General features: G+C 41.6%; 1 protein-coding gene across 7 annotated transcripts in view; it reads right to left on the bottom strand.

The window, feature by feature from the left end:
• znf438 (zinc finger protein 438) overlaps positions 1-20,724 on the bottom strand; it is a 217,389-nt gene that overhangs the window by 32,534 nt on the left and 164,131 nt on the right. For 6 of the 7 annotated variants that reach the window (XM_078537755.1, XM_078537741.1, XM_078537743.1 and 3 more), the window contains one exon: positions 760-2,884. In XM_078537755.1, coding sequence (XP_078393881.1) covers positions 760-2,884 — 2,125 coding nt within the window. Of the gene's footprint in view, positions 1-759; positions 2,885-4,678; positions 4,796-20,724 lie in introns of those variants that run through there. The other variant, XM_078537773.1, reaches the window with a different exon arrangement.

Raw genomic sequence — 20,724 nt, 5'->3', positions numbered from 1 at the left:
CAATATAAAATTACGAACATATGAACCAGGAGCAGGAGTAGGCCACTTGGCCCTTCAAGCCTGTTCCGCCATTCAATAAGATCATGGCTGATCTGATTGTAACCTCCTGCCTAACCTCGATAATCTTTCACCCCCTTGTTAATCAAGAATCTATCTAGCTCTGCCTTGAAAATATTCAAAGACCCTGCTTCCACTGCCTTTTGAGGAAGAGTGTTCCAAAGACTCATGACCCTCAGAAACAAATTCTCATCCCTGCCCTTGTCTTAAAGAGAGCACAGAAAAATTTCTTTGCACAGAACATTGTTGCAGCATGCAATGCTTAGCCAAAGGGAGTGAATGAGACAAAAATCATTGCACCTTGAAGGGAAAATTAGATAAATATTTGAATTAGAGGAAGACGTAAGACTTAAGAAGTGACTGAGGCATTGGGAATAGTTTTGTATTGCTGCAGGAAAGAGCCGACAAAGTGGGCCAAATAGTCACTTCTGTGCTATAGACTTCCATGGTTCTAAAAAGACAAGGCTAAATGAATCTTAACAGGAACTGGCTTAGCAACAGTGATATAGAGCAGCAGTAAACTCATCAACGAAACCTTGAAATAACATTGCATTTTTACCTGGAATAAGAGTGCACCACTGTATAAAACAGAAACGAAAGCTCCCAACAGTTGTATTTTCATTATTCTGAAGTGTATAAGTGCGACTGGGACAGGTATCTGTACTGCCACAAGAAAACCTTTTAATAGTTTTTCTACTTTACCTGTCTAACAGAGGCAGACAATGTGCAGCTTCCACCTGTCCTTCCTTTCCACTTCCATTATTCTTATTTGGTATAAGTGAGCTGTTGGAAAGTTCGTTGCTGATTAAGACCTTGTGGATTTCTTTTAGATGAAAAAAATAGACTCCAATATGTCCAAAAAGTTTTGCACAAAATTCGCAGCACATGAGCTTCTTACGCTGTACTTCATTGTGACACCGTTTCATGTGAGTGCTTAGGCTGCCTGAATGACTGTAGGCCTTGTGGCAAATACGACAGCAGTAAGGCCTGCTCTGAGTGTGAATATTCAAATGATCCTGAAGATGATGTTTAAGCTGAAATCCTCGACTACAAACATTGCATTTATATGCTTGCTCATCCAAGACCAACTGCTCAGGCAAGTTTTTGCAGTAGGCAGATGTACTGGCGGCCTGAACAAAGTTGCGAGTTTTGCTCATTGTTGCACCATTTGGTGCAGTCTCTGGTTTTAAACTATCAAGGTTCTGGACAGCAACCATCCCTCCAGATAATGCTAATGGGGCTACAGCCTGGGTAACTGCCAGAGGCTTGGGCATGATGTTACAAAACTTCTTTAGCACTGCTGCTGTTTTGTCTGAATTTTCATCTGTTACTGTTTTTATGCTTTCTTCTCTCACTTTGAAAGGGCCAGGTTCCCGAGGAGAAGAATCAGATTTCATCTTGTTCTCATCTTCCTGCATTCTGCTCAGCAGATTACAGGTCTGAAATCTTTTTGCTTTAGAAATGGTCACATTATCTGTGACCTTCCTTTTCCTTACTAATCTGTGCTTGAGTACATTGCTGCTTGGTTTCTTTAGTCTATTTATAATCCCTTTTTCTGATGTACTTGGATTGGCACTGTCTATTGGTATAAATGGTATCTGACCACCTGGTTTATGAGCACTGTCTCTGTGGAAATCAGAAACCATACAAATATTCCTGGACATTTCAGCAGTTCTGGACTGATCATTAGCTGACATTGCAGTGGGGACTCTAGACTTGAACTGGGTCGATGATGTTGCAAAAGTAGTTTGATTCTGTTTAGCGTTATGAAAGATTGTGTTTTTCACTCGAGAGTATGGTAAAATAGGAACTTTGCCTTTTGGTGCAGGAGTAGGTGCAATAAACTGAACTGAACTTCCAAACTGCATCATTGGCACAGAAGCAACTGGTCCAGTATGCTTTGTGATAAGTGGGGATTGTCGGTCAGTTTGGACAACAGACCACGTTGAAAGGCTGCATGTTGCTGGCAGTGAATCCAAGCTGGGTTTAAAAGAAACTTTTGCTGCCCCAGGCTGTGGCACATATCTGTCCATACTGGTTGAAATGTTGAGAGATATTGGCCGATTTTTTTCGTTTGTTTTCAATAAGTCAGACTTAGATGTGGAACAATGTCCGAGCGTCACATCTGTATCCTGGGGAAGTGTGGCAGGAACTGTGACGTCAGCAGGTATAGGTCCTACTTTGTCTGCATCAACCAACAATCCTGTTTTAGGTGCTACTACACTTGGATGAATTTGTGAACGACTGGGCATTGTAGTTGGTTGAACCTGTACTGATGCTGCTCCTGGCATACAAGAATGACACTGAAGATTACTTGGTTTCACCACTGCCAGTTTTGAGACTGCTCCCTGCTTCATGGCTGGTTTGGCCCACACAGACTGATAGCGTGGAATTGGTAACTTCAATTTCTCAGTGGCAGCAACATGAGGTGCTGTCTGCCCAAATGCTACTACTGATGGTCTACCTGCTTGAGAAACCTGTGCTTGGCCAGTACAAGAAGCTATGACTGTTTTTTCAACCTTTGAAGATACTTGTGGAAGAGCTGCAGCAACTTGTGGCAGGGCTACAAGTGAGTAAGTTCCCTCTTTACCAGCAACAGGCATCAGTGCATAGCTCCGAGCAGGCATGATTATGGGCTTTGTGTTGTTTGTTGAAAATTTATTTGTCTGAATGTCTGATGAAGTAGAAATTCCACTAATGGTAGAATGAGGTACCATCGAAGAAACAGATAGTGGTGGAATAACTTTTGGAGCAATGGTCCTGAAATGACCCTTGGTCTGCAAACTCCTCTTCTGGCAAGTCATAGTGGATGAAGATCCTTGTGTATCTGTTGAAAAATGGACACAATAAGTATTCCACTGTAATTGTGATTACTCTTTCAAGGTGAATGCTATTTTACTTTATGAACAGTGATGCTGTCTTCTCAAGTCACTTCTATTTCTATTTTGCAGCATTGAAATTTGTAAAGTAAGTGCCATGTTGAACAGAGCTGAATACAATGATTGTGGAGTAACCACGGCAACATCACAAGCACGATCAAACTAAAGAATACACAGATCTGCTGCTCGCATCAGTCATGGGAATCCAGGGATGTTGGATGTCAGCCCCACTGAAAAAAATCAAAGGATACCCTACAGCTCTTTGAGGCGTTAAAAAGTCTGAATTACTTTTTAAGAAGAATATATGTATTTATGTAGACATTTATAACATGCTGTCAGAAACATCTCAGGGAACTCTGCATTCAATAGAATACTTCCAAATTCTGCTTTAAGTAAGAAAGCACACAAGTCATTCTGCAAACAACAATCCAACAAATAACAGATCATTTGGTTTGGTGGTGTTGGCTAAAGATAGAATGTTGGCCAGGATACTCGGAGAATTCTCTGCTGGCATATTACAATGGGATCACTATGGCTCACTTGAACCATTGGAACAGGCCTTAATTTAAAGTTTCATCAATAATGTCCAAAAATGCACAATGTGGCTTGAAACTACAATTTCACAACTATGAGGTAAGCATACCACCACCATCTGAACCAAGTTGACAATTCTTAGGCATATTGCCTTTTTTTAATGCCCTTTATAAAAGTTGATCAGTTGATTCAAATTAATATTAGTCATCCCAGGACTAGAACAATATTTTGAAAGTAGTAATACTTGATGAATAAGAGAGATATTAGAGTTATCATGATTAATGGTTCACTCACCAAGAAATTGTTACCCAAAGAAATGAAGCAACAGAAGAATAAATTTTCAGTGCACAAGAGGAGTCACTTATTAGAAATGAGGAGAGCGGCATCAGGTCACATATGGTCAAATGTTTTGAAAAGTTGAGGAAGCATACAGACAAAAGTTAATTGCAAGTGGGAATATTAGCTTGGTTTCTCACCTCATTGAAAACAGCAATTCAAATCGCTGGTCATAAGATTTTTTTCAGCCTAGTCTGCTTGCCACCTACAGCAATCCCTAATCCTACTATTACTTTGCCTGTTTTCAGCTTGCTGGGAAGAACACTCAGAAATTTCTTGCAAGAAGCAAGCATGCTACAAATGAAAACTTGTGGAAAATCTATTATATTTGAATTGTTGACAATAATATAAATCGCAAGGTTGAGCAGAAAACTGCAAAGAGATTTTACTTATCCCCACTGTGAGCACATTTTAATGCTCGAAAACTGGTGCGACCCCACCAGGTGTGGGGTGGTGGAGGAGGGTTGGAGGAAGAGTTGTTGAGTGGGGGCCAATGGTTTTGTCCCCAACCATTTTAAAGGCTGATGGGGCCTCATGCACTGGTTCCAGGACTGTCTGCCAGAGTCTCTGCTCAACAGTCGCCATTGCTACCTCAGAGCTCTCGACCCCAAATGGTCCCAATGGGATCAGTCCAATGGGGGCCACAACCCACGGTCTGCGAACTCCTGGGTTAGCCTAAGGAGCTGTTAGTACCTTCAGTGTATACTGGTGTGGAGGTATCCAGTCCTGGCTTGTGGACTGAATTTAGACTGCATTCTAATTTAGGCTGGTATATGAAACACTACCTAATTGATCCCTTCTGCACACAGCTACTAATAAGTGAGCCAAGATGAACATCTTTATTGAAAAGCATTCTCCTCTGAAAAACTCACCCGGAGAAAAAAGTCAACTGCAGGTGAAGGCATTGAATCCTAAAATTTTGCTGCACTGGCTCTCTGAAGGAGCATGGTCCCATTCCTCTGTCCTTCCTTCATGCACATTTAAAATGTTTTTTCAAATATTAATCCACATCTCTTTTAAGAGTTATTTTACTTCTACCACAGTTTCTGGAAGATCTGCAAAAAAAATTAAATTCTCCTAACTCTTTGCATTTTGGATGATGATTTTAAAATCATGTCCTCCAGTTACTCTCTCAGCAACCGGTGAAGATATATAAGAAACAATCAAACAGGCATGCTGACGTTCCTCGTGGGACCACAGTGAGCTGGTATGCAGCTCTTGCTCCTCTTCACCAATTGTTTTGCCTGAAGAATCCACTGGTCTGCAAGACGCTCCATTTATATTTATTGCATTTATGGAGCAAGGTATTAAACAGACCGTTAGCTATTTTGCCTCCCAATTCCTTGAAAATTCCCAAGTACACCATAACTGTCCATGTGCTGAAGCAAACTTAAGATTCCAGATTTTGCGCACAATATTCACTTATTAAGACGGCTGACTTGAAAACTACATTAATTTGCCCCAAACACTTACCTTATTTTTAAACTCCACTGGCCTCCCAGTTTGGGACATTTTTGTTTTCTTATTTGATTCAAAGTATTTGCATTTCACTCTCTATTTGTTTTTGTTCTCCTAACTCTGCCTCTGTGGCATTGCCTAATGTTTCTCTTTTTCTGAGCCTTCATACAGAGAGGTATACTTCCTTTCTGCATCTCAAACCATTTCAAATAAATATATTTTGTGAGCTGTAACAAAATCATGCCTTTGTATAGCTATGCTGACAGATGTTTTATATGATTGTGCAATCAAAGTGTTATTAACAGCATGTGTTACAATTAAAGTTGTTTTATGTGAAAATTAAAAATTGTGAAAGGGGTTATCGCAATTCCCATCTATTCTTTCACTATTCTCTAAAGAAAGTTTCTTGAAGCATTTAATAACTTTTGCCGGATCATAGCATAATCCTGTACCAATCAATAAATGTATAAGTTTATCTTAGCACTAATTCAGGTTCTACAGCCTTTGTCCTTATGTACACTGTTTAGACCATCTGTCATTCCAGCATCTTTCTCCAGTGTAAACTGACCAAATGCAGTTGGCAATACCTGCTGTTTCTCATTTTCATTTACGTGAAATAACTGTAGCCCTGTAACAGTAAGTAATCAGTCACAAACCAATCTCCAAGGGTAGAAAGTAATCAAACTAAATACTATTGCTGCCAATACCCCTCGTCAAAATTTACTGGGTTCCAATGCAGTAATTGAAAATATTCAGGCCACTGTTTTAGTGGCTAGGAAAAAAAAACTTTTTTTTAAACAAGGGATTCCTGGATATTTATGGTACCATCATTCTATGGTCCTATCCATTTATAATTAGGCCCACTGATTTACAATGATTGAATAAATCAAATTATGTTATACATGAGCTTTTACTGATATTACTGAGATCCCATCCATTTCCCATTAAATTCACTAATTAGTGGTCTTGGAAATAGTCCAACTACCACCTCAAATGTATCCCACATGGTTTACAGAATTTGTTAGCCAGGATCGCAAGACAGCTCAGGATCCGCCTCCAGGAGCACCACCTCCAGTCAAACAGGCAAGCTTATCTCAAGAGATTGCATTATCTCTCCTCTCCCTTCCCCAAAACCTGTCCCAGTGGTGTGCAATTTTCTGTCATGGGTCAAGAACAACAACAACTCGCACTAATATTTATGCATTCTATAGGCTATCATCCATTGGAAAAGATATACAGAAACAAATTTGCAAGGAAATTACAGAGAGGTGCAAGGACAATAGGGTGGTTGTAATGTGGACTTAAATTACCCAAATATAGATTAGGATAGTAATAGAATAAAGCACAGAAAGGGGAATAGTTTATGAAGTGTGTTCAGGAGAATTTTCTTGGTCAGTGTGTGTCCAGTCCAACTAGGAAGCAGCATGGCTGGATCTGGTTCTGGGGAATGGGGTGGGTCGAATGGATCAAATGTCAGTAGGGGAACATTTACAGGACAATGATCGTAGTAATATAAGATTTGTTAGCTGTGGAAAAGGACAAGAGGCAATTCAGAGTAAAAAATAATCGATTGGGGGAGGGTCAACTTAATGGGATGAAGACAGATCTGGTTCAGGTAAATTGGGATTAAAAAACCTGGCTGACTATGGGGAAAAAGGAGGGGAAATGGAGCTAGGTAAGCTGCTCTTCCAGAAATCCAGCATGAACACTATGGGTCAAATGGCCTTGTTCTTTATTGTAACCATTCTATGATTCGAATATAGTGTCTTTAAAACATCCCATGGTGCTTCACAGGAGTGCTTTCAGACAAAATTTGACAGTCACACAAGGGGATTTTAGGACAGGTGACTAAAAGGGGTGAAAGAGATAGGGTTTAACGAACATCTCAAAGGATGAGAGAGAAACAGAAAAAGAGACACAGAATTCCAGGGCTTAGGCTTGGGCACCTAAAAGTACGATCACAATTGAGAGGCAACAGAAGCATGAATGTAGAAGTGGTCAGAATTGGAGAAATGCAGAGATCTCAAAGGGTTGTAAGGCTGGACAAAGTTAGAGAGATTGCGGCCAATATAAAATCTGCCACTCCAATCAACATGGGTTTGTGAGATTAAATATTATTAATTTTCTCCCAAAAAATTTTTTTTAAATGTTCATTCTATTTTCAAGGTAAGGGATGTTAGTGTTGGGAAGGGGAATGCCTTCTATTCTAGGCATCCAAAATCACTTCCAAGTCAGGTGTAGCATTCTTGGAAGCAATGTTAGCTTTCTCTAGTCTGCCCAAATGATAAACTTCAGCCAAATCTCAGAACAGCAATTGTTTCCATTTTTGACATCCTGTGTCATCTCTAAGACAAATTGCAAACTTAGAGCCAATTATTGCCAAACTAGAAAGAATTTTCTGTTATGAGGTCATAGCCACTGGGAACTTCTGGGGTCAATGAAGCCAGCATCAGAGAAAGCAGCGTCATTGCATCACCCAGTTTTCCTCCCTCTTCTTGTTTCCCCTCCCCCTGCCCCCCCAACAATCCTCTCTTCTATCCCCAGGCCTGTGCTACTCCTGTATGGCTACATAGGTGGACAACTTGGAGGCTGAGACTAAGTAGTTTTTCAGTGGTTGGTATTCATAGGCTCCTGGAGAAGGTACGTGAACACATCCCATGCCCTTTCCTGTATCTAATGCCTTATTTTAGAATTGTTACAATTGCGAGGTTTATAAGACTATTATGTTTTGAGATTGTATCTTTGGTCTATACCAATACTATATTTTGGGACTGCAGCTTTAAATGTAGGGGAGATGAAAGGGGTCATCTGGTCTGTGCTGGAGTCTGCCTGACAGTAAGCCTGGGTGGTTTAATTGTTACGGATCTGAGGAAGACTCGGATTGCTTAATTGAGAAAGAATATTTGGGGACAATAACAATGGTTTCCAAATCTGCAATGAGTAGACCTGAGTCTCCCAGTGTCGCAGAAAGGTGTTATAGGTATTCAACTGCAGACAGTTATTGTTAAACTATCCCTTCGCTTCTAACGAGAAAGGAAGTTAGGATGAAGGATAACTAATTATATGAATGGATGAATTAGGAGGTGCCTCGAGCCTGCTCTGCCATTCAATAAGATCATGGCTGATCTGATTGTAACCTCAACTCCACATTCCCAGCTACCCCGATAATCTTTCACCCTCTTGTTTATCAAGAATCTATCTAGCTCTGCCTTAAAAATGTTCAAAGACTCCGTTTCCAGTGCCTTTTGAGGAAGAGTTCCAAAGGCTCACAACCTCAGAAAAAATTTCTCCTTATCTGTTAAATGAGCAACCCTTATTTTTAAACTGTGACCCCTAGTTCTAGGTTCGCCAACAAGAGAAAACATCCTCTCCACATCGACCCTGTCAAGACCCCTCAGGATCTTAAAGGTTTCAATCAGGTCACCTCTTACTCTTCTAAACTCCAGTGGATACAAGCCTAGCCTGTTCAACCTCTCCTCATAAAACAGCCTGTCCATTCCTGGTATTAGCCTACTAACCCTTCTCTGAACTGCATCTAATACATTTACATCTTTTCTTAAATAAAGTGACCAATACTGTACACAGTACTCCAAATGTGATCTCACCAGTGCCCTGTACAACAATTAACATCTCGACTTGGTCTGCACAGGAGTGCTATGTTTGGCTGCAGTAGAGAGCTTCAGTTGGAGATTGGTGACTGAGGGAGTTTAAGGGTTAAATTCTGTCTAAAGTCTAGTCTTTCTTTAATTTAGCAATTAACTAAAAGTTGCTGTTAGGATTGGAAAGTGCTGAGTTTTAGACCGGACAGGCCAGTGAGAGCGGTATAAAAGAGCGCGAAAAACAGAAGCCAAGACCAGAGAGGAGAGGTGAACCCTCAGGACCTTCAGGCAGTGGAGTTTGAAGTGATGTCATGATTAAAAAGTGACGTGACACAGGGGTGGCAGCTGCTTGGTAAGTAGGGTCAGGTGAGTACTTCTACTTCTACTTTTTCTACTAATTAAACTGCTGCAGTCTACTAGCTTAAACGAAATAAGGTGAGGACTTTGGACTGTAGTGGGAATGTTTGGAGTGGAATAAGGCCCCTAACGTAGTTAGTATTCTTTAAAGGGAGTAACTAACGAGCTTAATCTAAAAGGAAGTCATGGCAGCAGAGCTCACACCCATGATATGCTCCTCCTGTGCTATGTGGGAAGTCATGGACACTTCCAGTGTTCCTGGCAACCATGTGTGCAGGAAGTGTGTCCAGCTGCAACTACTGGCTAACCGCATTTCGGAGCTAGATTCACTGTGGAGCATCCGCAAAGCTGAGATTGTTGTGGGCAGCATGCTCAGTGAGGTGGTCACGCCTCAGGTAAAGGCTGAACAGGCAGAAAGGGGATGGGTGACCACCAGGCAGAGTAGAAAAAGGCAGGTAGTTCAGGAGTCCCCTGTGGCTGTCCCCCTCTCTAACAAATATACCGTTTTGGATACAGTTGGGGGAGACGACTTCTCAGGGGAAAGCAGCAGGAACCAAGTCCATGGCACTGCAGGTGGCTCTGCTGCACAAGAGGGGAGGGAGAAGAGTGGCAGGGCTATAGTGATAGGGGATTCAATAGTAAGGGGAACAGAAAGGTGTTTCTGTGTCCACAAAAGAGACTCCAAGATGGTAAGTTGCCTCCCTCGTGCCAGGGTCAAGGATGTCTCGGAGAGGCTGCAGGGCATTCTGAGGGGGAGGGCGAACAGCCAGTGGTCATGGTACATATGGATACCAACGATATAGGTTAAAAAAAAAGGATGAAGTCCTAGAAGCTGAATATAGGGAGTTAGGGCATAAATTAAAAAGGACCTCAAATGGTAGTAATCTCAGTGTTACTGCCAGTGCCACATGCTAACGAGAGTAGAAATAGCAGGATATATCAGATGAATATGTGGCTGAAGAAATGGTGTTGGGGGGTGGCGGGATTCAGATTCCTGGGACACTGGGACTGGTTCTGGGAAAGGTGGGGCCAGTACAAACAGGACGGGTTGCATCTGGGCAGGACCAGGACCAATGTCCTCGGGGGAGGTGTTTGCTAGTGCTGTCGGGGAGGGTTTAAACTAGAATGGCAGGGGAATGGGAACCTGAGCAGGGAGACAGAGGAGCAGGAAACAAGGATAGAAATGAACGATGGAAAAGTAAGAAGCAAAAGTGGAAGGCAGAAAAAACAAGGGCAAGAAACAAATGGGGTTATAGTACAAAATAAAGCTAAATTGACTAACAAGGTTAAAAAGACAAGTCTAAAGGCATTGTATCTTAATGTGCGGAGCATTCACAATAAGGTAGATGAATTAACAGTGCAAATAGATATAAGAGGTTATGACATAGTTGCAATTACGGAGACATGGCTGCAGGGTGATCAAGGATGGGAACTGAACATTCAGGGGTACTCAATATTTAGGAAGGACAGGCAAATAGGGAAAGGAGGTGGGGTAGTACTGTTAGTAAAGGAGAAAATCAATGCAAAAGTGAAGAAGGATATTGGCTCGGAAAATCATGATGTGGAATCTATTTGGGTGGAGATAAGAAATGCCAAGGGGCAGAAAATGTTGGTGGGGGTCGTCTACAGGCCCCCACATAGGAACGGAAATGTAAGGGAAAGCATTAAACAGGAAATTAGAGACACATGCAATAAGGGTACAACTGTAATCATGGGTGATTTTAATCTACATAAAGATTAGACAAACCAAACTAGCATAATACTGTGGAGGAGGATTTCCTGGAGTGTGTACGTGATGGGTTTTTTTAGTCCAATACGTTGAAGAACCAACCAGAGAGCAGGCTATCCTAGATTGAGTATTGTTCAATGAGAAAGGATTAATTAACAATCTTGTTGTGCTGGGTCCCGTGGGGAAGAGCGACCATAAAATGATCGAATTGTTCATTAAGATGGAAAGTGAAGTTGAATCCGAAACTAAGGTCTCGAATCTAAATAAAGGGAACTACGAGGATATGAGGCACGGGTTGGCAATGATGGGTTGGGGAACCTTACCAAAAGGATTGACAGTGGATAGGCAATAGCTAATATTTAAGGAATGTATGCTTGAATTACAACAATTATTCAATCCTGTCTGGCGCAAAAATAAAACAGGAAAGGTGGCTCAACCATGGATTACAAAAGAAATTAGGGATAGTATTAAATCCAAAGAGGAGACATATAAAATTGCCAGAAAAAGCAGCAAGCCTGAGGATTGGGAGCAGTTTAGAATTCAGCAAAAATGGACAATAAGATTGATCAAGAAGGGGAAAGTGGAGTATGAGAGTAAACTTGAAGGGAACATAAAAACTGACTGTAAAAGCTACTATAAATATGTGAAGAGAAAAAGATTAGCAAAGACAAGTGTAGGTCCCTTACAGTCAGAAACGGGGGAAATTAAAATGGGGAACAAAGAAATGGCATAAGAATGCAACACATTTTTTGGTTCTGTCTTCACAAAATTGGACACAAATAATTGCCCAGAAATGTTAGGGAACTTAAGGTCTAGTGAGGGGAAGGAAGTAAAGAAAATCAGTATTAGTAAAAGAAAATGGTGCTCGAGAAATTAATGGGGTTAAAGGCTGAAAAATCCCCAGGGCCTGATAATCTACATCCCAGAGTACTAAACGAAGTGACTCTGGAAATACTGGATGCATTGGCGGTCATCTTCCAAAACTCTATAGACTCTGGAGCAATTCCTACGGATTGGAGGGTGGCAAATGTAATCCCACTGTTTAAAAACGGCGGGGGAAAAACAGAGAATTACAGACCAGTTAGCCTAACATCAGTAGTGGGGAAAACGATAGAGTCTATTATAAAAGATGTGGTGACAGAACATTTGGGAAGCATTAACGGGATTAGACAAAGTCAGCATGGGTTTATGAAAGGGAAATCATGCTTACCTAATCTACTGGAGTTTTTTGAAGATGTAACTAGTAGGATAGAAAAGGGAGAACAACCAGTGGAAGTGGTGAATTTGGATTTCAAGAAGGCTTTTGATAGTAGTAAGAGGTTAGAGGGCAAAATTAAAGCACATGGGATAGGGGGTAATATATTGGCATGGATTGAGAATTAGTTGACAGACCAGAACAGAGAGTGGGAATAAACGGGTCTTTTCCCGGATGGCAGGTGGTGACTAGTGGTGTACCACAGGGATCAGTGCTTGGGCCCCAGCTATTCACGATATATATAAATTACTTGGATGAGGAAACCAAATGCAATATTTCCAAGTTTGCTGATGACGGTGGGGTTGTGAGTTGTGACGAGGATGCAAGGAGGCTTCAGGGCGATTTAGACAAGTTGTGTGTGGGCAAACACATCGCAGATGCAGTATAACGTGGATAAACGTGAAGTTATATGCTTCAGTGTGAAAAGCAGAAAGGCAGAGTATTATTTAAATGGTGATATATTGGGAAATGTGGATGTACAAAGGAATCTGGGTGTCCTTATACACCAGTCAATGAAAGTAAACAGGCAGGTGCAGCAAGCAATTAGGAAGGCAAATGGTATGTTGGCCTTCATTGCAAGAGGATTTGAGTTCAGAAGTGGGGATGTCTTACTGCAATTATACAAGGCCTTGGTAAGACCACACCTGGAGTATTGTGTACAGTTTTGGTCTCCCCACCTAAGGAAAGATATACTTGTCATAGAGGGAGTGCAACAGAGGTTCCCATAGAGGGGATGGCAGGACTGTCATATGAGGAGAGATTGGTTCGACTGCGCCTGTATTCACTAGAGTTTAGAAGAATGAGAGAGGGTCTGATTGAAAGTATAAAATTCTAACAGGGCTAGACAGACTAGATGCAGGGAGGATGTTTCCCCTGGTTGGGGAGTCTAGAACCAGGGGCCACAGTCTCAGGATACAGGCCAGGCCATTTAGGATTGAGATGAGGAAAGAATTCTTCACTCAGAAGGGGGTCAACCTGTGGAATTCTCTACCACAGGAGGCTCTGGATGCCGGATCACTGAGTATGTTCAAGAGAGAAATTGATAATTTTTTGGATATTAGGGGCATCAAGGGGTATGGAGAGAAAGCGGGAATATGGCGTTGAGATAGAGGATTAGCCAGATTATATTGAATGGCGGAGCAGGCTCAAAGGGCTGAATGGCCTACTCCTGGTCCTAGTTTCTATGTTTCTATGATAGAAAGCTAATGCGTTTCCTACTGCCAAGGGGAAAAGGAAGCCATTTTGAGATCAGGTTACAGGCTTCCCTTTAAACCCAGGGATATAACAGATAGGAAACAGTTGCTGTTTTGTCTAGTGTGGCTTGTCGCCAACTGAGAAGGAGACAGCAAGAGACAGAATCAGCCAGGCCTGCATCTTAATCAGAGAAAATGTTGACGCTATCGTTCACCACGCAAAACGTGGGTAGGAGCACCTGCTCAGGTTAAAGACCAAGTTCATGAGGAGTTAAAGGAGGCTGGAAGACTTGCTTTAAGATGGAGGGAGAAGTTTACAATGAACCCTCATAGTTAGATAGTTCTGGGATTAGAGGTTACGCGGCTGGGAAATTAAAAAGGAAGCCACCCATTGCAACCCAATCATGCTGTGAACAATGGTGATCTCTTTGCGATAAGAACTGTAATTCTGTGGAGTGTGAGAAGCATGATAAGTAAAAAGGAACCATTTAATTCTAAAGCTTAAATTATGTTACCTACAAAAGAAAACAGTGCTTAGTCAATGGTGTTTTTAGATATTTGATACAGTTTAAGTTTTAAGTCATGAAATCATGATGTTTATTCTTTCAGCTCTTAACTGGAAGTTTGAAGTTCTCTTTAAACGTTATCGGTCTCTAAGGAGATCGTAACACAATGAAGACTTATCATGTGTCATTACAGAATAGAAATTTCCCAACTGCTCTGTCAGCACAACATCTTGTGTATTAATCCACTGTGCCATCATTCTACTGGATAGAAGCTTGAAGAACAAGGACCCACTCAAACTAAACTGGGATTAATGCTCTAGATTTTAAAATGGCCTGAGTATTGGTGGTTAACATACGCAAAACTAAATATCCAGTAAATGCTGCTATTAATACACTTTGTTGTTCAGCTGAGTTTCACCATTTGACAGTTATCCAGTCTGACACTTGTAAGGGACATATATTTTTATTTTCCGTTGGACTGTGGATTAGAATTGCAATGGCTGCAGTTTGAAGGACATGTCCACTGGAGCAGAATGAGAGATATAGAAATGTTGCAGTCCTGGAACAGAGTGTGCCATAAAAGACAGGATGATGCCAGAAAGAAGTCCTGGGCCAAGGGAGCTGCCTGACAACAGCATTTTAATTGGTTCCTGGCCAGGTAACCAGGGGTTTTTGTGGTAATAGTGCAGTAGAAAGCTCCTGGCCTGCAAAGAGAAAACATCTAAAAAATCTCTCTTCCTCATATCTCTATAAACTGCTCTCTCTGAGGAAACCCCTGTAAAAAGGAAAAGGGAAAAACCACTGTTAGAGATATTGAAAAGCAAGTTCTCAACTAGTGAACTAAATACTGAAAGTGCTGGAAAATCATCAACAAGAACTGAAAGGAATTTGGAAGACATCGATCAAAATTAAACTATCGAATCCTGTACTCGGATTGTTGCTATTGAACTGTTTTATCCCACCCGTAAAATCCATGTTTTGTGTGTCTTTTGTGTGTGTGTGTGTGTGTGTATAGGGATTTAAGAAGTGGGTAGAGTTTAAGTTATAGTGTTAGAAGTTAACAGTTCATTTTTCTTTCTTTTGCAACTAGGTAAAGACAATTTGTTCAATAAACAGTTATTTACTTATTAAGTTTACAAACCTGGTGCTTATATTCTGTTAATCTAAATTAAACAGGTAGAATTGGAGCAATCTGGTGGTTTGGTCAAACTTCTCACATTTATCACGGCTCGGGGAACAGTGGGGTTTGATATTACAGCGCACTATCCCCAGTGAGTCGTGACATACTGTAATAAACACCAGCAGCTCAAAGGCTCTTTAACACACAAATAATTTAAATTAAAAATAAATGTGAAGGTTGGGTGAACTTAGGCAATATAAGGCTCACCTCCTTTGTTTAGATGCACCACTAAGAATTGGGATTGTGATCTTTACTCCCCACTCTCATGACTGGACACAATGTTAACCCCATTCAAAGTCCTGAAAGTGAAACCATTGCAGAGATAGTGTCACAGGGATAGTGACACAATTAATCTCCTCTTCCTTCAATACTACCTTGATGAAGGGGTAACTCCTCATAGTTTAAACTTCACATTTTCCAGTTTGATTGCATTCCAATTTCTGAACCAATTAAAACAATAGATGAATGAGAACCCTTATTAAATGCAACATGAACGCTGAATGTGACTCGGATTAACTATCAATTCTCTAATAAACAATTCTGAGGTTGGAAATACATTTTGTCATATCACATTCTCAGAATCAACTGTGTCTCAGAGATCTTGTAAATGTCATGAGCAAAGAAGCTGGAGGTCAAAGATATGAGTTGAATGGAAGAAAATACCTGTCTCCAGGCCTTCCAAACTTTAGGTGGAACTTCTGGGTAGCCCAGATTGGAGGCATTATGACTTGGAAAATAGCCTCACCACAGAGCTTAAGGTTATGTACAGAGAGTGAAATCTCCCAACGTACGTGGCCCCATCTAATCTCTTTCATATCCCTTCACAGGAGACAAGATGACTTAAAGCACACACTATAATTTCACTTATGATCCAAAAGGGGCCCATGTGCATGCCTGAAAATTCTGCTGGGTCTATCAGCAATTTCCCCAGTCTGACACAACAAAGAACTCCCAGGTATATGATCCAAGAGTTGATTCAAAGTCGAGCTGAGTAGGGCATCATCAGGCTTGTCCAGTTTTTTTCCACAAATGCGGCATCCTGTGCTTTAAACAATTCATGTAAAAATTCTACTTAGCAAGATGCAGTGAGGCATTCATGGAGTGAAGGGTTCATTTATACCCTTCCTCCAGGAGCCAAATGGGAGCCAACTCCTATGGAGCAAGTGCTATTCAAACTCCAATACACTCATAAACATAAGACTTAAATCGCCTTTTTATTCTTTCATCTGATGTGGGTGCCACTGGCCAGGCCAGCATTCGTTGCTAATACCTAATTTTCATTGAGAAGGTGGTGGTGGTGAGCCGCCTTCTTGAACTGCTACAGTCAAGTGGTGCAGGTACACCCGTATTGCCGTTAGGAGTTCCAGGATTTTGACCCAGCGACAATGCTGGAATGGTAAGGAAGTTCCAAGTCAGGATGGTGTGTGTCTTGGAGGGGAACTTGCATCTGCTGTCCTTATCCTTCTAGATGGTAGAGGTCACGGGTTTGGAAGGTGCTGTTGAAGGAGTGCATCTTGTATATGGGACACACTGTTCTCACAGTGCATCGGTGATGGAGGCAGTGAATGATTAAGGTGGTGCATGGGTGCTGATCAAATTTTGTCCTGGGTTGGGTTGAGCTTCTTGAGTGTTCTAAGAGCTGCACTCATCCTGACTTGCGCCTTGTGGATGGTGAACAGACTTTCTGGAGTTGGGGGGTGAGTTTCATGCTGCAGAATTCCCAGACTGATCTGTTCTTGTAGCCACAGTATTTATTTGGCTGGCCCAGTTCAGTTTCTGGTCAATAGTAATCCCCAGAATGGTGATAGTGGGGGATTCAGCGATGGTAACGCCAATGAATATCAAGGGGAGATGGCTAAACTCTCTCTTGTTGAAGATGGTCATTGCCTGGTACTTGCCATTTATAAGCTCAAGCCTGGATATTGTTCTGCTACATATGCAAGCAGACCACTTGTTGTGAATGGTGCTGAACATTGTTCACTGAGCACCCACACTTCTGGCCTTATGAAGAAAGGTCAATGATGAAGCAGCTGAAAATTGTCGGACCCAGGAAACTACCCTGAGGGACACGTGTAGCAATGTCCTGGGACTGAGAGGATTGGCCTCCAACAACCACAACCATCTTCCTTTATGCTAGGAATAACTCCAACCAGTGGAGAGTTTTCGCCCCAATTCCCATTGACTCCAGTTTTGCTCAGGTTCCTTGATGCAGAAATTCACCAGGGCTCCTTAGACAGCACCTTCCAAACCGACGACCACTATCATCTAGAAGGGCAAAGGCAACAGATAGCTGGGAACACCACCACCTGGAAGTTCCCCTCCAAGCAACACACCATCCTGACTTGGAAAGATATCGCTGTTCCTTTACTGTCACTGGGTCAAAATCCTGGAACTCCCTCCCTAACAGCACAGTGGGTGTACCTATGCTGCAGGGACTGCAGTGGTTCAAGAAGGCAGTGCACCTTCTCAAGGGCAACTAGGGATGGGCAATAAATGCTGGCCCAGCCAGCGAAGCTCATATCCCACGAACAAAGAGAAAAAAATGCCACACTTGGTCAAATGCTGCCATGTCACTCTCACCTCATCCCTTGAGTTCAGCTGTTTGTCCATGTTTGGACTAAGGCTGTAATGAAATTAGGAGTCGAGTAGGCCTGGCAGAATGCAACACAGCATCAGTGAGCTGGTTATTGCTCTGTAAGTGCTGCTTGATGGTACTGCTGACACCTCCCCTGACTTTGCTGATAATCAAGAGTAGGCTTATGGGACAGTAATTGGCTAAGTTGGATTTGTCCTGCTTTTTGTGGACAGGACATACCAGTGCAATTTTCTACATCGTCAGGTAGATGCCAGTGTTGTTACTGTACTCAAACAGATTGGCTACGGGCATGGCTAATTCTGGCTCACAAGTCTTCGTACTACTGCCGGAATGTTGTCCGGGCCTATAGCCTTCGCAGTACCCAGTGCCTTCAACCGTTTCTTGACATCACATGGAGTGAAGTGAACTAGCTGAAAACCAGCATCTGTGATGCTGGGGGCCTCAGGAGGAGGCCTAGATGGATCATCCACTTGGCACTTCTGACTGAAGATAGATGCAAATGCTGTTTGAGGACCGAACCTACAGAAGGTCTAAACAGAGGAGGGGAATGAAACCTCAGCTACCAAGTAACAGGAAAAGGACCTAAGGGAATTTGGGAAGAAACCGTCATGATAGAATGTTAGATGTTATTGTCAAATTAAGCTCATATGGCTAATTATCACAGCCCCTTGCATCCAGCTCTCTTGGACAGATGAAAACTGGAGAGGATACGGCCAGAGCATCACAGTTACACTCATCTTCTAGTCCTATATTTAATCAAACTTTTGGAAATGATCTAGTCTTGCTTTCTTGTCATTGGCCTTGGCTACATTATTACAACAGATGTAGACCATAAAAAAAAGTGTTCATTCCCGTGGTGAATTATCTGGGACTGTTTGCTATTTTGCATAAGCAATAGGTGCACCTGCACTTCATGGTAATGTGGTATAAAAGAGGTGCAAGTGTTGGTCCCATGAAACACAATTACATGGTCAAATGAAGTCACAAACAAAAACTCTGGTCTCATATCAGCAGATTTTATTCTGTAGGTTAATGCTTGTATGAGCCATCAAAATGAATGAAGAAAAAGCTGTAAATCAGGAATCCAGAAAGAAAGAAAATGTAATTATTGCTGAATATTAATCAGTCCCTCAATAGTGAAAATCTTCTCACAAAGCACAGCATATTGGAGCTCCAGTGTTCTGTATCAAGGAAACCCAAAAGCGTTTCCTCACTCTTTGGATGTCTTGATCAGTATCCATGCCCCCTCTGATCCATTCTTGTTGACCATTAGGCCTGTCCTGACAGGTGCAAATTCCACCTGAATTGCTCAGGTTAGCACAAGTGTCACTGCTAGCTAAAATAAGGTAAATCATTGCCCTCTGGAAAAGTTTTGCTTCTGAGGCAGAACTCAATGTGGAAAAACTTCAAGCAATCTAGACTTCTTTCCTGCAGTACAGACTGCAGAACTGCCTCACAAATGCGAAATACACCCCTGTGTAGGGAGGGATAGGCTAATGCCAATAAGAACATGCACACTGGCCTACAGGTACATGACAAAAGTGATCCAACCCAGAAAACACTTCAGCACAGCCCTGTCAGGTTGTGCTGCTTCCACCCATGACCACCTCTGACCTTAAGTATGTTAAATTCCAATAAAAACTTAGAGACCGTTAAACTATTTTCCAGTAAACGCGAACTGGGTTATCCACTATTATATATAATGAAAGTATGAATGCTTTCTATTTTTAAATCAAAAAGTTTAAATTATGTTTATGCTCAAACTGTTAATTGGTAAGCTTTCGGCAATCTTCCTAACTCAAATTGTAATTGGTTTAGCTTCTTTAAATATGAGATGGGATGGGTAGGTGGAAATGGTTTACTTTTTAAGCACTGAACGCAGACATGAAAGGTTCTAACAAGTGGGCAGTTATATTTTTGCACTGAAGAAGAGTATTTGTTGGGTGCATGTCAAAGGAAAAATATAACTTGGAAGACAACAGAGTTAATGAGGTGCAAAACCCCGCTCTCCACCTCTGAGGAAGTTGTGTTGCACCACATATAGCTCACAAAAAATGTCGAAATCCCATCACGAAGCAGGAGAAGTCCATTGTCCTAATCACATTTTACAGATGTTAAGCAGTTAATAAAGTCTCTTTCTTATCAATTAGTTCTTGATTAAAGGCTGCTTTCTGGCCTGCTCAAAACACCCATTACTTTTTTTGTCAGAGATTAATAACACTGCGCTGTCAAAGTACCCTGCCTTTGTCACTGAATGACTATCGTGCAAACCATCTGCAATGTTAGCATCTGTTGGTGGTCTCCTGGGCAGATGTTTTAGTCTTGCTTTCTTGTCACTAGCCTTGGCTACATTATTGCAACAGATGTAGACAATCAAAAAAGTGTTCATTCCCATGGTGAATTATCTGGGACTGTTTGCTATTTTGCATAAGCAATAGGTGCACCTGCACTCTACTTTAATGTGATATAAAGGAGGTGTAAGCATGAAGCACAATTACATGATCAAATGAAGTCACAGACAAAAGCCCTGCTCTCAGGGCAGCTTAATAGCAGAGGTTTTATTCTGTTGGTTAATGCTTGCATGAGGCATCAAATGAATGAGGTAAAAGCTGGAAATCAGGAATCCAGAAAGAAAAATGCAGTATTGTTAAATATTTATCTGCCCTCAACAGTGAAAATCTTCATTACATAGCACAGCATAGTGGAGCTCCAGTGTTCTGTATCAAGGAAACTGAAATGTATTTTCACACTCATTGAATTCCCAATCACAGTAACGGTGTGCAGGGGAAGCAATAAATGGAATCACAATGCTTTGCGCATGAGCGAAGGGAAAGTGCATCATGGACAATACCCATTCACATGAGCTGCTTTCACAATCTCGATATGAGAGGTCTGGAAGATAAACATATGTCTGCCTGACACTATCACTAGGAATTGTGCAGAGCAATTGAAGGAAGAGTAGATTTATTTTTTTTGATGTGTTGCAAAAGGTAGTATGGCAAAGACAAGTGTAAAACAGTGCTTTGAACAATGAACACTAAACTT

This window comes from Cetorhinus maximus, chromosome 3 (genome assembly GCF_964194155.1).
Source record: "Cetorhinus maximus chromosome 3, sCetMax3.hap1.1, whole genome shotgun sequence".
In the NCBI taxonomy this organism is placed as follows: domain Eukaryota; kingdom Metazoa; phylum Chordata; class Chondrichthyes; order Lamniformes; family Cetorhinidae; genus Cetorhinus; species Cetorhinus maximus.
This window is presented reverse-complemented; position numbering and strand designations above follow the sequence as displayed.